This window comes from Octopus bimaculoides, chromosome Z (assembly GCF_046866305.1).
Source record: "Octopus bimaculoides isolate indiv1 chromosome Z, ASM4686630v1, whole genome shotgun sequence".
Lineage (NCBI taxonomy): Eukaryota > Metazoa > Mollusca > Cephalopoda > Octopoda > Octopodidae > Octopus > Octopus bimaculoides.
The window spans coordinates 13,434,864-13,451,193 of NC_142944.1; the positions used below are offsets into that span (position 1 = coordinate 13,434,864).

Consider the following 16,330-nt stretch of genomic DNA (forward strand, 5'->3'; position numbering starts at 1 on the left):
GACCGGGTCAGAGACTCCAGCTAAGAAGATCTGAAGAAGGAATTGTAATTCCGAAATATCATCGGACTATAGATAACCAAATTACAACAGGTATATAGTCCATTTTTTTGTTCTATAGTGCATTGTTGTACCATTCTAAACTTTTTATTCTTTATATAAATATTATTACTTAATATGCATAAATTCAATAAATCAAATCCCATATTCAATCAGACCGCCGGAACACAGCAACAAACACAACCTGTAATCATCCTTGCTATATTTCTTTTTCTAGTCAGCAGCAAATATCATATCTTTGACCATCACCTCTGTTCATTCCTTAATGTTGCGTTACTAACTCCTTTTGAAGTCTTCCTGTACACACACATATGAACACATATAAACATGCATACAAATAAACACACTCACCACACATACACACACATCTGTTTATCCATTCATCTATCTTTCTTTTTATTTATCCATCCATCTATCTTCTGTCTCTCTCACATACACACAATTAAAACATACACTCAAACTTGGTAACACTAAATTCTAATGTGGGAATCCGTGTGGGTAGCAGACACAGAGTCCTTTTCTCTTTGCAATGCATGGTGGTAAATCTAACGGCTAGTAAGTCTACTCTTGCATGTTATAAAAAAAAAGATTCCACAGACCAGATAACATGATGCACATGGATGGACTACGTCACTCTAGAGCATAGAATGTTTAACACATTTTGTTTATTTCTACTCATTTAGTACATTGTACTTCTGCTACGCAGTGATTTTACACCATCACTAGTACAGCATATAAAGTGAAGATTACGCTTCACTGTGGCGGTCTAAATCATACCAAACCATTAGAGTTGCTTCCCTTACCTGCTAAGGTAGACACTAAAATATCGTGTTGTCCGGAAAGTTCGTGCCGATTTTTAAAGGGAAGAAAAAGGTCAATAAATATTTGCCATTACATTTTTAATCGACCAAATATGAACCATTTTGTTGCACAATGCATCTACATCATTCCATTAACTTGAAATTACTCTCTTCCCAGAAATGAGGTGGTTTCATGGCAAATAAGACGCAAAGGTAAGCTACTATAAATCGGCACGAGCTTTCAGGACAACCCAATATTTTATGTTAAAAATATTTAAAATTATTCATGAAGCTAATGCTATCTTCTTCCGCTTCACGTAACTTTCAGTTGACACGCAGATTACCATCATCACAAGACCGCGAATTTCTAGAAAGCAATAAAATTTGTTGTTGCTGTTGTTGTTATTGATTTAACTCGGCTCAATATTTATTGAGCAATCATCTCATGATTAGAAATGTTCCAAACATAACCATCGGTTGCTGTATATTTAGGTTTGCAATATCGAAGATGTCTTGTCTTCTTCAACTGATTTTCGAATGTGATGTAAGTGAAATTTGACTGCTAAATCTAGCAAGTCGTTCAATCGTTTGCAGCAATGGTTCTCAACCAATTTTTTTTATCTATGGATCACTTTGATTATTATTTTATTCCGGTGGACACCCATAGCCATTCAGTGTCTACAAACTACTTTTATAGAAACTTCTTTCAGGATACCTATTTTGTTTTTCACACATTAGCTTGTGTAGTTTGAATTATGTAAAATGTTAGAGAAACAAACTTAACTGTTTCTTGTAATAAATACCAATACATACATCTAAAGCAATTTTTGTTCAGGTAACCTTAAAAATACTATTATGAATCCTCAATTTACCATTTTATTTACATGGACTCCCAAGAATGTTAGGTAATTTTTCAGATTAACACCCTAACCCTAAACCTAACCCTAATCCTAACCCAAACCCTAACCCTAAAACCCTAACCTTGACCCTAAAACCGTAACCCTAACACTAACCCTAAAACTCTAGTGGAAATCGTGCGGGTGTTAATCTCAAAAATTACCGAATGTTATGTGGACCTTGAGGGACCATAAGGGTCCCAGTTGAGAACCAATATTATAGAGTGGAAATTTTGGCAGATTTTTGTTCACGGCTGTTACTGTACTAGTTAGGCAAGGATACATGGGGAAAAAATATTGATCATGGATATTTATTTTAAATATAAAAATAAACTAAATACAAGTGTTGAAAATCGTTCCATAAATTTTCTAACGTACTATGCTGGGTTATTTCCCCTTACACAACTCCGGATTATTTCCCTTTGACACAACTTCAGATTAGTTTCCCTTACACAGCTTCGGTTTATTACTGCTTACATAACTTCAGATTATTTCCCCTTCACATAATTTCAAGGTTTTCTCACTTTACATAACTTCGGAATATTCCTCTTATACATCTAGTGTAAGAGAGATGAATGTAGAACAGAAAATAAAATCCATTCTACGTAACTCCCATGAACCCCCTTCCAAGACTTGGTTTCAATAGTCTCGAACTAATACCAATGTGTTGTAATATATGGAATGAAGGTAAATGACAAAATATAGACTATGTCTTCTCTAACGAAATAAAACAGAGTTTATATCTGGAAAAAAAATTTGTATAAATATAAAAAAAAAACCCACTCCTACAACAAACGAACCATATATATATATACTGACAGCCACAACAGGTCCCAGTCTAATTTTGGTTAGGTTTCTATGGCAGGATGACCTTCCTAATGCCAACCACTCCAAGGTTGTAGTGGGTGCATTTTACATGCTACCAGCACACTTGTCATTTACATGACACTAGCAATGGCCAGTGAGAGTGTGTGCGTGTGTATACATACATACATAATCATCATCATCATCATCATCATCGTTTAACGTCCGTTTTCCATGCTAGCATGGGTTGGACGATTTGACTGAGGACTGGTGAAACCAGATGGCAACACCAGGCTCCAGTCTAATTTGGCAGAGTTTCTACAGCTGGATGCCCTTCCTAACGCCAACCACTCAGAGAGTGTAGTGGGTGCTTTTACGTGTCACCCGCACGAAAACGGCCACGCTCGAAATGGTGTCTTTTATGTGCCACCTGCACAAGCCAGTCCAGGGGCACTGGCAACGATCTCACTCGAAAATCCTACAGGAGCCAGTCAGGCGGTACTGGCAACGGCCACGCTCAAAATGGTGCATCTCATGTGCCACCCGCACAAGAGCCAGTCCAGGGGCACTGGCAACGATCTTACTTGGCTTGCCGGGTCTTCTCACGCACAGCACATTTCCAAAGGTCTCGGTCAGTAGTCATCGCCTCGGTGAGGCACATATATATATATATATATATATATATATATATATATATATATATATATATATATATATATATATATATAAGGATTTACTTTTCATTATGAGATAAAAAAAAAAAACCAAAGGCTGGGTACATTATAGAACATTTATAAATAGAAGGTCTATGTGTGTGTACATAATTATAATTAAGGGTATCTAAGAGATACCACCATGTTTGAAATAGCAGTCAAAACCTTGACTCTAAAACCACAATAAATGTTCATACAGCACCAGGAGCGAAGACAAAAAAACAAAATAAGCTAGCAAAAAATTACTGGATAATTCCAGATCCCAGATTTCTGGCTCTGCATAAGAAATGCTCTAGGATTGGTATTTTTGATAACAATCTTATCTTTATTTATTCATATATATATATATATATATATATGTATATATATATATATATATATATATGCATGGATGTGTACATATATATATATATATATATATATATATATATATATATATATATGTATGTATGTATGTGTGCATTTACATATTCTGTTACTTTTACTTCTTTCAGTCATTTGACTGTGGCCATGATGGAGCAGCACCTTTAGTCAAGCAAATCAACCCCAGAACTTATTCTTTATAAGCCGAATACTTATCCTATCAGTACCTTTTGCCAAACTGCTAAGTTACGGGGGATATAAACACACCAGCATCGGTTGTCAAGCGATGGTAGGGGCGTCGAACACAGACACACAAACACACACATATATATATATATATATATATATATATATATGTATATATATATATATATATATATATATATATATATATATATATATATATATATACTATGGGCTTCTTTCAGTTTCCATCTACCAAATCCACTCAGAAGGCTTTGGTTGGCCCAAGGCTATAGTAGAAGACACTTGCCCAAGGCTATAGTAGAAGACACTTGCCCAAGGTGCCACGCAGTGGGACTGAACCCAGAACCATGTGGTTAGTAAGCAAGCTACTTACCACAAAACTACTTCTGTGCCTATATGTATGCATTTACCATACACGCACTTTATATTTATCTCAGGTTTTTTAAATCAAATTCTATTATACATAAATATCAATTATCTAATTTGTGTCACTGATAAATACATAACATGCAAGTTAGTCTTGGCACAGTGATTGAATTAAATGCTTTCTTTATGGGCCAATGGAGTTAGGGGTACTTGTCTTCTGAGTAATCAACAAGCTATGAAATATGTCGAAAAATCCTCATTAATTTCTCTCTGTATAAAGTAATTAACTAAATGTATTCACATTGTTTTCAAATTCCACAACAAATGGATTAAACCAGTTTAAATTTTACTTATATTTTCTAGTTCATATTGTACTGTGATTGAGTATTGTGTGTGTGTGTTTGTGTGTGTGTGTGTGTGTGTGTGTGTGTGTGTGTGTGTGTGTGTGTGTGTGTCTGCCTGTCTGTCTATCGGTGTATGTACATGTACTTGTGTGTGTGCAGGTCATTCAGCTGAATGCTCATCCATCATCTTTGACAGGAGATTCCATTATATACATACATATATCTATGCAATGTCTGTGTGTGTGGTACACCATATATCTGTCCAAGTAACGTTGGTTTGATGGAGGGAGGGAGCTAATGTACAAATGCTTTTGTATAGAGTGTTCAACAAGAAGTTGTGGAATCATCTTTCTCGGGTCCAAGAGATTATCAACAACAACCGCTTTCCTACTTTCCTTATGTGTAGAATACTGAAATGTGCACCAATAGAAGAATTTCTTAAACACATCAATTCCCACATTACCCATCACAGGGTCATGGTGCTATGTTTGCCACCTCATTATTTCTTTTTGTTACCAGTGCCGCTGGCCTGGCTCCTGTGCAGGTGGCACCTAAAAATACACCATTTTGAGCGTGGTCGTTGCCAGTACCGTGTGACTGGCCCTTGTGCCGGTGGCATGTAAAAGCACCCATTACACTCTCAGAGTGGTTGGCATTAGGAAGGGCATCCAGCTGAAGAAACTCTGCCAAATCAGATTGGAGCCTGGTGTAGCCATCTGGTTTCACCAGTCCTCAGTCAAATCGTCCAATCCCATGCTAGCATGGAAAGTGGACGTTAAACGATGACGATGATGACGATGATGATGATGAGCCCTTTTGGGAGTTGGCATGTTATTGTTGCTTAAACTACTAATTACGGTCCACCAGAACTTCTATTTTTTTCATATATTTTGTAATTTTCCTTGCATTTTCTTTTGATTGTTCGCATTTATATCATATTGATAAAATGACTGATTGAACAGAATATAAAATTAACAGAAGGGAACAGAATACATTTTATGTACCAAGGAAATCAACCATGTTATTTTTTAAAGATTTTGAATAAAATAGATGTGCCTACTTCTGGATAAAATAGCCAAGAATTTGAGTTTATTTTATGATCCACTAGAAGGTGAAGTTCATAAAATGAACTTAGATATCAAAATGACCTACAAGTGGATCATGAGAAAAAAAAGTCTATGTGATCCTTGTTTAATGCATGATACAGAGAGAAAAACATTATGGCATTCATATCAAAATTAGATAAGATATTGAAATTGAACCCTGGAACAAAATAAGAAATAAGGCTTGGGAGTTAAAATATTAAAAACAATATAAACAACATACTTTTTGGAAAGTCGTCTTGGTTCATTAATTCCTGAAAGTAATCAGTGAAGGCCCTTTTTTTAGTGACTCCATCAGCTCGACCTAGGAACCAAAACCTGAGGGTCCAATAGTCCTGCAATACCAGATCAGAAAAAGAGAGTTATTGTTATTATTATTATTATTATTATTATTATTATCATTATCATTATTATTATTATTAAAAGCAGTAAAGACCCCCTTTGGTCATGAATGAGCATCGGATTGCACCTAAAAAGTTCCCTTCTGAGGCACAAATCCAGGCAAGGTTGTTTCATGGAAGACCAGCAGTCGTCCATGCATACCAACCTCCCCTCTCTATACCACCAATGTTATCCAAGGGAAAGGCAAAGGCCAATACAGTTAGGCACCTGTCATGTCACAACTCATTTCTACAGCTGAGTGAACTGGAGCTACATGAAATAAAGTGTCTTGCTTAAGAATACAACATGCAGCCCAGACTGGCAATCAAATTCACTACCTCATGATTGAGCCCAATGCCCTAACCACTAAGCCATGTGCCTTTGCATTATTATTATTATTATTATTATTATTATTATTATAGGAAATGTAGAATTAAACAAATTACATTATCATATCTTTTATCTTTAACTTGTTTCATTCACTGGATTGCAGCCATGCTTTGACGCCCCAATGAAGGGTTTCATTGAACAATACTTATTTGTTTTTAAAGTCTAGAACTTATTCTATCCCTTTCCTTTTGGCAAACTGCTATGTTAAAAGGATGTAAGCAAACCAACACTAGTTGACAAACCATGGAGGGAAATGAACAGATACAAACACACACACACACACACACACACACACACACATGTGTATGTACATACATGCCAGACTTCCGCCAGTCAAATTCATTCATAAGAATGCCTAGAGCTATGGAAAAAAAAAACACTCGCCAAATGTGCCATACAGTGGGACTGAACTTGAAACCACATGGTTACAAATCAAGCTTCTTAACCACAGTCATGCTTGTAACTATGTTAGCATGTTATATTTATAAGTAAATGCCAGTGTTGCACGTTTGGCCCGTTTAAAGTACCCTTGATGTATTGGGCAATATGATATGCTTGAGAAGACTTGTTGAGTCAAGTGAAATCAATATCGTAGCTGTGGCTAGTGCCGCCGGGCTGACTCCCATGTTGGTGGCACGCAAAAAGCACTATCCAAATGTGATTGATGCCAGTGCCTCCCAACTGGCTCCTCATGCCAGTAACATAAATAGCACCATCCAAAGGTGGTCGATGCCAGATCTGCCTGACTGGCTCTCCGTGCCAGTGGCATGTAAAAAGCACTATCGATGCCAAGTCTGCCTGACTGGCTACCATGCCGGTGGCACATAAAAAGCATGCACTACACTCTCAGAGTGGTTGGCATTATGAAGGGCATCCAGCTGTAGATCGTGCCTGATGCAGCCTGCTGGCTTTCCAGACCTCAGTCAAACCGTCCAACCCATGCCAGCATGGAAAGCAGACGTTAAACAACGATGATGATGATGGTGATAAGCAAATATAATTTATAGTACATAATTATATGAAGGAAGAAGAATGACAAATGAATGAGGACAAGCTGTTGATATAAGACTATTCGTCCAAGTAGTCATTTCTATTGACTGCATTATATATGTTTGAGGAAAGGGGTTTGGGACTTAAAACTATCACAGAATGTTAGCAAAATGGTCTTCTTTTGTAACTTAAATAACACAACAAAATAAATATATAATAAAAAAAAAAAAATCCTTTATTCTCTTGACTACCACAAACATTACTTCAGAACCCGACTGCAAACATATCGATATTGCTACAAATTGCGAAACTGGTGAGCAGCAGAACTGTTAGTACACTGGACAAAACGCTTACTCGTTTATCCTTTTATTTGTTTCAGTTATTTGACTGCGGCCATGCTGGAGCACCACCTTAAGTTGAACAGAAATTATTCATTGTAAGCCTAGTATTTATTCTATCGGTCTCTTTTGTTGAACTGCTAGGTTACAGGGACGTAAACACACACACAAAAACATATACATATAAACGATGGGCTTTGTCCAGTTTCCATCTACCAAATCCACTCGCAAGGTTTTGGTTGGCCTGAGGCAATAGTAGAAGACACTTGCCGAAGGTGCTATGCAGTGGGACTGAACTCAGAACCATGTGATTGGTAAGAAAGTTACTCACCACACACCCACTCCTGCTTAGTAATGATATATATATATATATATATATATATATATATATATATATATATTTTTATTTAATGTTCCTCATTCAAATTCTGCTAAGGTTGATTTTGCCTTTCATTCTTTTGGGGATCAATAAAATAGAGTACTGATATGATTCATTTACCCTCATCTCCTGAAATTTCTGGCCTTGTGCAAGAATTTGAAACATCATTATTATTATTGTTAGCATGCTGGGCAAAATGCTTAGCAGCATTTCGTCTGACTTTATGTTCTGAGTTCAAATTCCACTGAAGTCGACTTTGTCTTTCATCCTTTCAGGGTCGATAAATTAAGAACCACTTGAACACTGGGGTTGATGTAATTGACTTACCCCCTTCCCTGTCACAAAATTGCTGGCCTTGTGCCAAAATTTGTGTCAATTTAGAATTGCAGTAAATCTTTGAGCAAGCAGACGCTGTCTTCATCAGATAATAGAGTTCTTCATATTTAAAGGTAAGAAAATGGTTCTAGCAGAATATTCCAGTGTCTTTATAGAGCTAAACAATAGCAACTATCATGACTATCACTAATACAGTCAGTACAGATACAAACCAACTGACTACAACTGGGCATCTCCAGTACTGCAATCACTTCATCTTCTGTTTCCATCACTAAAACCTCCACTGTTAATTGCTAATTACAGCCACCAAAGCCTACGTCATCTCAATCATCACCACTACAACCAAAATCAAGAGAGCTTCTATGCAATCACTTAACCTTCAGCACACTGTAGATGCAGCATGTCACTGTACGAGTTCTCTCCCCTGTAGTGTCAGGGCAGTGGCAGGGGAAACAACTCTAGAGAAAATGCAATGTGTGAAAGGTTAAACTCTTAGAAAAAAACCCCCAGCTAAATCCTCTTTAATCTATACCCTATTACTCTTTTACTTGTTTCAGTCATTTGACTGTGGCTATGCTGGAGCACCACCTTTTGAGGAAGAAATCAACCCCAGGACTTATTCTTTATAAGCCTAGTACTTATTCTATCGGGCTCTTTTGCCGAACCGCTAAGTTATAGGGACGTAAACACACCAGCATCGGTTGTCAAGCGATGTTGGGGGACAAACACAGACACACAGGCATATATATATATATATATATATATATATATATACATATATACAATGGGCTTCTTTCAGTTTCCGTCTACCATATCCACTGACAAGGCTTTGGTCGGCCCAAAGTTATAGTAGAAGACACTTGCCCAAGGTGCCACACAGTGGGACTGAACCCGGGACCATGTGGTTGGTAAGCAAGCTACTTACCACACAGTCACTCCGGCACCTATTGTCATAGAAATAAAAAAAAAAAGGAAGAACGTATTGGATAGTCTTTGATAATGTTAGGATGTTTGTGCCTTTTGAGCATAAGTCTGTTTGATCAGAACTAGATTTGGGGTATCAACAACAAGAACAACACCACCACCAAAGAAGTGTGTATACAAAAGTTGTATAACCTACTAGATATAGTAGTCAGCACTTCCTGAAATCACACTCTATTGTTCATAAGAAAGAAGGATGCATTAGACAATGTAATTCTAAATATACAAAAATAATAAATATAAAGTGATCGTGAATGGGATGCATTTGATCAAAGGCTGAACTGGGGTACAACAACAATAACAACAACATCAAAGTAACTATTATGTTGTGTCCAGTAGAACATAATAGCTTCATTTCTATCCCTATAGAATCATATATATATATATATATATATATATATATATATACACACATATGCAAACACACATACATCCACATACAGATGCACACACATATCCAAACACACACACACACATATGAAGACATGCACACATCCATATGTGCACCCCCACCCCTACACACACACGTAAACACCCACACACATGCATACACCCACACAGATGCACACAGATGTGCACACAATGTGGACACATACACACACGAGCACACCCACACACAGACATACATATACTCATGCATGCACAGACACACACACACATACACACGAGCACACCCACACAGACATGCATATACTCATGCATACACACATACATGCACGCACACACACACACACACACACACACACACACACACACACACACACACACACACACACACACACACACACACACACACACACACACACACACACACAATGCTTTGAAGCATGTTCACTCTATTTGATCTATACACACACACACACACACATATATTATGCAGCTTAGAAACAGAACTCATATGTCACAAATTAAACATTGCAGTCATTATCAAACCCAGACTGTTTTAGATATTTTCTATTTGCTTTTTCGTATTTTTTCTTTTTTATATATATTTTTTCACTGAGGGTGGGAGGGCTTTCAACACCAACACCACCACCTTTCAAAGTAATTATCTATAATTAACTTGTCTATGAAACCAGTCTCCCAGGTTCGCATGATAGTAGTTGTGACTGGATCAATGAGTTGCTTAATTTAGACTAAATTAATAGCTGCATTCGTTCTTAGCATTCAAATCTGAAAAGGTCAACAACTGAAATTGTTACAGTTTCAAGTTTGGTAAATATACTGCAGAAATATTTGCATCTATGCTTGTTGCAATACTTTCAGACATGAGACAGTCAAGAATGATATTGGATCTAAGAATTTGTTCTCAGAGATATATGGTCATAGGCTTGTATCTTTGGTTAGGTCTAAAAATAAATAATTATTCTTACTATAGGTAAAAAGTCTGGGAATTTCATGGGAATTGGATAGTTATTTATATTGACACTAGTGTTCATCTGGTACCCGTGGCGTCACACATTGAGGCTGAACCCTAGACCAAGCTGTTGGGAAGCAAGCTTCATAAGCACATAGCCATAACTGTGCCTAATTGTTGGCACTCTGTCGCTTACAACGTCGAAGGTTCCAGTTGATCCAATCAATGGAACAGCCTGCTCGTGAAATTAACATGCAAGTGGCTGAGAACTCCACAGACACGTGTACCCTTAACGTAGTTCTCGGGGATATTCAGCGTGACACAGTGTGACAAGGCTGACCCTTTGAATTACAGGCACAACAGAAACAGGAAGAAAGAGAGAAAGTTGTGGTGAAAGAGTACAGCAGGGTTCGCCACCATATCCCCTGCCGGAGCCTCATGGAGCTTTAGGTGTTTTTGCTCAATAAACACTCACATCGCCCGGTCTGGGAATCGAAACCGCGATCTTATGACCGCGAGTTCGCTGCCCTAACCACTGGGCCGTTGCACCTCCACTGTGCCTAATTACCTAATTACGAAAAAAATTTTTATCATGCATTTGTGACTTAATCACTGACATAATTACACAGGCATTGAATTGCATCAGTGGTCAGATCAGAAATGCGTGACAAAAACCGCAATGGCTCATAAATTAAATGTAAAAGCAAGTGTAACAGATTTAGCCTGTTCTGAAATAATTTAAGCAGGCTCTTCCAGGCTGATGCAATTCCTGCAGTTTCAAAACAGAGCCTCAGATCAACTCCCTTACCAAACAAGTAAAGCTCCAAAAGATGTGTACGTGTGTGTGTGTGTGTGTATGAGAGAGAGTGCATGTGTGCATGTGTGTGAGAGAGAGCGTGTATGTTTGCCTGTGTACTTGTGTGTGTGTGCATGCATGTCTGTGTGTGAGTGAAAGTATGTGTGTGAGAGAGAGTGTGCATGCATGTGAGGGAGAGTGTATATGTGTGCCTGTGTATATGTGTGTGCATGCGTGCCTGTGTGAGTGAAAGTGTGTATGTGTGTGTGTGAGAGAGAGAGAGAGAGAGAGAGAGAGTGTGTGCATATTTATGCGTGCATATGTGTGTGTATGTGTAAAAACGCAGGAAAAAAGTGCACTTAGTACATTATCTAGAGTATATATATATATATATATAAGTATACAACAGAGATCCATGAAACCAGTAGTCTGCAATTCATTAGGTATATAATTACGTATCAAATTAATGAGATGCCTGTGATGAGTAAAACTTTGGTTGCATTTGGCTTGAGAAATGGCTCTTTACTGATTGCTGGTAAGCTATGCTCCCACTGCATGTAATGGGCCACGTTATGAGAATCATTGAGTACTACCGTACAAATCACTGTGTAATTTTGTTCAGACTTTTAAAGTACTTACTAGTGTGCAAGGGAAGCAACTCAGCAGAATGTTATTTGCATTTTATAATTAGTATCGATGTACGATAGTAGTTCTCAACCATTTTTTAAAAAATCTATGGACCTCTTTCGTTACTATTTTATTTTGGTGGTCCCCCATGGCCATTCTATGTTTAAAAATTAGTTTTATAGAAACTTCTTTCAAAATACCTATTTTGTTTTTCACACATTAAGTTGTGTAGTTTGAACTACGTAAAATGTAAGAGAAAGAAACCTAGCTGTTTTTTGTAATACATACCAATACATACATCTAAAGCAGAATTTCTCAACCATTTTTTTATCTATGGACCCCTTTTATTATTATTCTATTCTGGTGAACCCCATAGCCTTTCGATGTTTAAAACCTAATTTAATAGAAACTTCTTCTTCAATTCCTATTTTGTTTTCACACATTAAGGTTGAACTATGTAAAATGTTAGAAAAAGAAGCCTAACTGTTTCTCGCAGTAAATATACCTAAATCAAAATTTTTTTTCATGAGCCCCTAAAATTCATCTTTGGAGCTCCAATTTACTATTTTGCTTGCATGGACCCTCACAAAATTGTATAATACTCGAGAGCTATATGGACCCTGGTTGAGAATCACTGATGTACAATCTTTTATCTTTTACTTGTTTCAATCGTCAGATTGCTGTCATGCTGGAATACCACCTTAAAGGGTTTTAGTCTAAGAAACCAACCCCTCGTACCTATTCTATCAGTCATATTTGCTGAACCACTAAGTTATGGGGACATAATCACACCAACATCAGTTGTCAAGTGACAGTGGGGGTGGACAAACACAGACACAAAGACACATAAATAAATAAATATATCATCATCATCATCATTTAACATCCATTTCCCATGCTAGTATGGGTTGGACGATTTGACTGAGGACTGGTGAACCAGATGGCTACACCAGACACCAATCTGATTTGGCACAGTTTCTACAGCTGGATGCCCTTCCTAAAACCAACCACTCTGAGAGTGTAGTGGGTAATTTTTACGTGCCACCGGCACAGGAGCCAGCCCCGTGGTACAGGCAACAGCCACGCTCAAATGGTATTTTTTTACGTGCCACCTACACAGGAGTCAGTCCAATGTTTTGTTCACATGCCACTGGCACAAGTGCCACTAAGGCGAAGCTGGAAACGATTGCGCTCAAATGGTGCTTTTTATGTGCCACCAGCATGATATATATATATGCATATATATAAGTCTTTTTCACTTCCCAAGTGTTAAATTAATACATCTGTTTGTTATAAATATATATATATGCTAACATGGAAAACAGACATTAAATGATGATGATATATAGTTCCCAATTTTATCGTTAAAGGCATGAAACTGAGCAATAGTATTTTTCAGTCGATAACTGATGAAGAATTACGGTCTTTCTGTGTTTGTCCTATGTGTATGTTTTGGAGTATTTAATGCATTTTTCATTTATTGAGTAACTGAACACCATGCATCCAGAGAGAGAGAGGGAGAGAGAGAGAGAGAGAGAGAGAGAGAGAGAGAGAGAGAGAGAGAGAAGGGATGGGATGGATGGATAAATAGATATTGTGTGTGTGTGTGTGTGTAATATAGCACACCATCCACACATGAAAGATGTAAAATGTATTCAACAAAAAGTACATATATATATATATATATACTCTTTCATTCTTTTACTTGTTCCAGTCATTTGACTGCAGCTATGCTAGGGCACCGCCTTTAGTCAAGCAAATCAACCCCAGGACTTATTCTTTGTTAGCCTAGTACTTATTCTTTCGGTTTCTTTTGCCGAACTGCTAAGTTACGGGGACGTAAATACGGCACCATCGGTTGTCAAACGATGTTGGTGGGGACAAACACACACACAAACATATACACGTGCCCGCAGCATGTGTAAGGACTTTCGAGTGATATTGTTGCCAGTGCCCCTGGACTGGCTCTTGTGCGGGTGGCACATAAAATACACCATTTTGAGCGTGGCCATTGCCAGGACTGCCTGACTGGCCTTCGTGCCGGTGGCACGTAAAAAGCACCCACTACACTCTCTGAGTGGTTGGTGTTAGAAAGGGCATCCAGCTGTAGAAACTCTGTCAAATCAGATTGGAGCCTGGTGTAGCCATCTGGTTTCACCAGTCCTCAGTCAAATCGTCCAACCCATTCTAGCATGGAAAGCGGACGTTAAACGATGATGATGATAGCTGAGTGAAATGAAGTGTTTTTTGCTCAAAAAGACAATGCATTGCCTGATCCAGGAATTGAAACCACAATCTTATAATCATGAGACAAACACCCTAACCACTAAGCCACATGCCTCTACAGTTAAAAGCAATTTATCGTTCTCAATGAAATCAAGTGTAATAATAACTTAAATTGTAAATCCACTTAGTTTTGACAGTAATTTCCTTGTCACGAAAATAGCTTCATTTAGAGGTTGGTAGTTTATTCTCTCGCATTCATTATCATCATCGTTTAAAAGACTGAGAGGGGGGAGCATAGTGGAAAGATTCTTACAGTATCCTTTTTTTTTTTTTTAGTAATTCTTCCCTGTTGAGGGGCTCTTGCCTTGCAAGGTACTTGATCCTGTCAGTGCTGGCTCCACACAAAAAGTGCTAGTGCTGGTGCCACATGAAAAGCAGTGGCGCAAGTGTCGCATAAAAGGCACAGGTATTGGTACCATATAAAAGGCACTGGTGCAACATGAAAGCACTGCTGCTGGTGCCACATGAAAGCCCTGGTGCTGGTACCATGTAAAAATCACTGGTGATGGTGCCACATTAAAAGGACTGTTGCTGGGGCCATGTAAAAAGCACAGTGTGCTAGTGCCACATGAAAAGCACCCGGTATACTCCATAAAGTGGTTGGCAACAGGAAGGGCATCCAGCTGTAGAAACCATGTTAAAACAGACTACAGAAACTGGTGTGGTCCCTGGCCTTGCCAGTTCCTGTCACACCATCCAATCCATGCCAGCATGGAAAACAGATGCTAAATGTTAAAGGCCAGCAATTTTACCTGAGAGCCTAAGTCAATTACATCAAGCCCAGAGCTCAAAAGGTACTTATCTATTCTTATTGACTCCAAAAGGATGAAAGACAAGGACAATCTTATCATCATCATCATCATCGTCGTTTAACGTCCGCTTTCCATGCTAGCATGGGCTGGATGGTTTGACTGAGGACTGGCAAACCAGAAGGCTGCATCAGGCTCCAATCTGATCTGGCAGAGTTTCTACAGCTGGATGTCCTTCCTAACACCAACCACTCATTATCATTAAATGTCTGTTGTCCATGCTAGCATGGGTTAGACGGTTTGACTGGGCTGGTATGCTGGAAGGCTGTGCCAGGATCCTGTCTTGATTTGACATGGTCTTCTATGGCTGGATGCCCTTCCTAACCACTCAGAGTGTAATGGGTGTTTTTACATGCTACTGGCACAGGTGCCATTTGTGTGACACTAGTATCTGCCACAACTGTTATTTTGCTCGGCTTGATGCATTTTCTTCTCAAGCATGACATAATGCCAAAGGTCTAGGTCAATGCCTCCATGAGGCCCAACATTCGGAAGGAGCTTGGCCATTTTGCCTCCATGAGGCCCAACGCTCAAAAAGAACTCAGCCACTCACTCAGAACAGAAAACCAGAAGAAATAAAATATGATGAATAACATAGTAGTAGACATGTGTGGGTGGCTGTGTGTGTAGAGGACAAAAAATTCCTGAAGCATTATTTTTCAATTACGTATGTTAAAACCCATACTTATATATGTGTGTGTGTGTGTGAGAGAGAGAGAGACACAGAGAGATGGTACGTGAGTGTTAACAAATGTATCTCTGTTTACATATGTATACTCTTACATGTGTGTGTGTGTGTGCGTGCAAAAAACAGAGAGAGAAAGAAAGAGATGGTTCGTGAGTGTTAACAAACATGTCTTTGATAAAAGAATAACAAACATATCTTTGGTAAAAGAATAAAAGAACATGTATATTTATATATATATATATATATATATATATATATATATATACATATATAAATATACATGTTCTTTTATTTTTTTGACTGTGGCCATGCTGGAGCA

The 16,330-nt window shown here is 38.1% G+C and overlaps 1 protein-coding gene across 4 annotated transcripts in view; it reads right to left on the minus strand.

Annotated features, from left to right (window-relative positions):
- The window catches only part of LOC106882433 (uncharacterized), a 233,419-nt gene that overhangs the window by 106,649 nt on the left and 110,440 nt on the right, over positions 1–16,330 (minus strand). For all 4 annotated transcript variants that reach the window (XM_089365502.1, XM_052973728.2, XM_089365501.1 and 1 more), the window contains exon 4: positions 5,877–5,988. In XM_089365502.1, the coding sequence (XP_089221628.1) occupies positions 5,877–5,988 (112 nt within the window). The remainder of the gene's footprint in view (positions 1–5,876; positions 5,989–16,330) is intronic.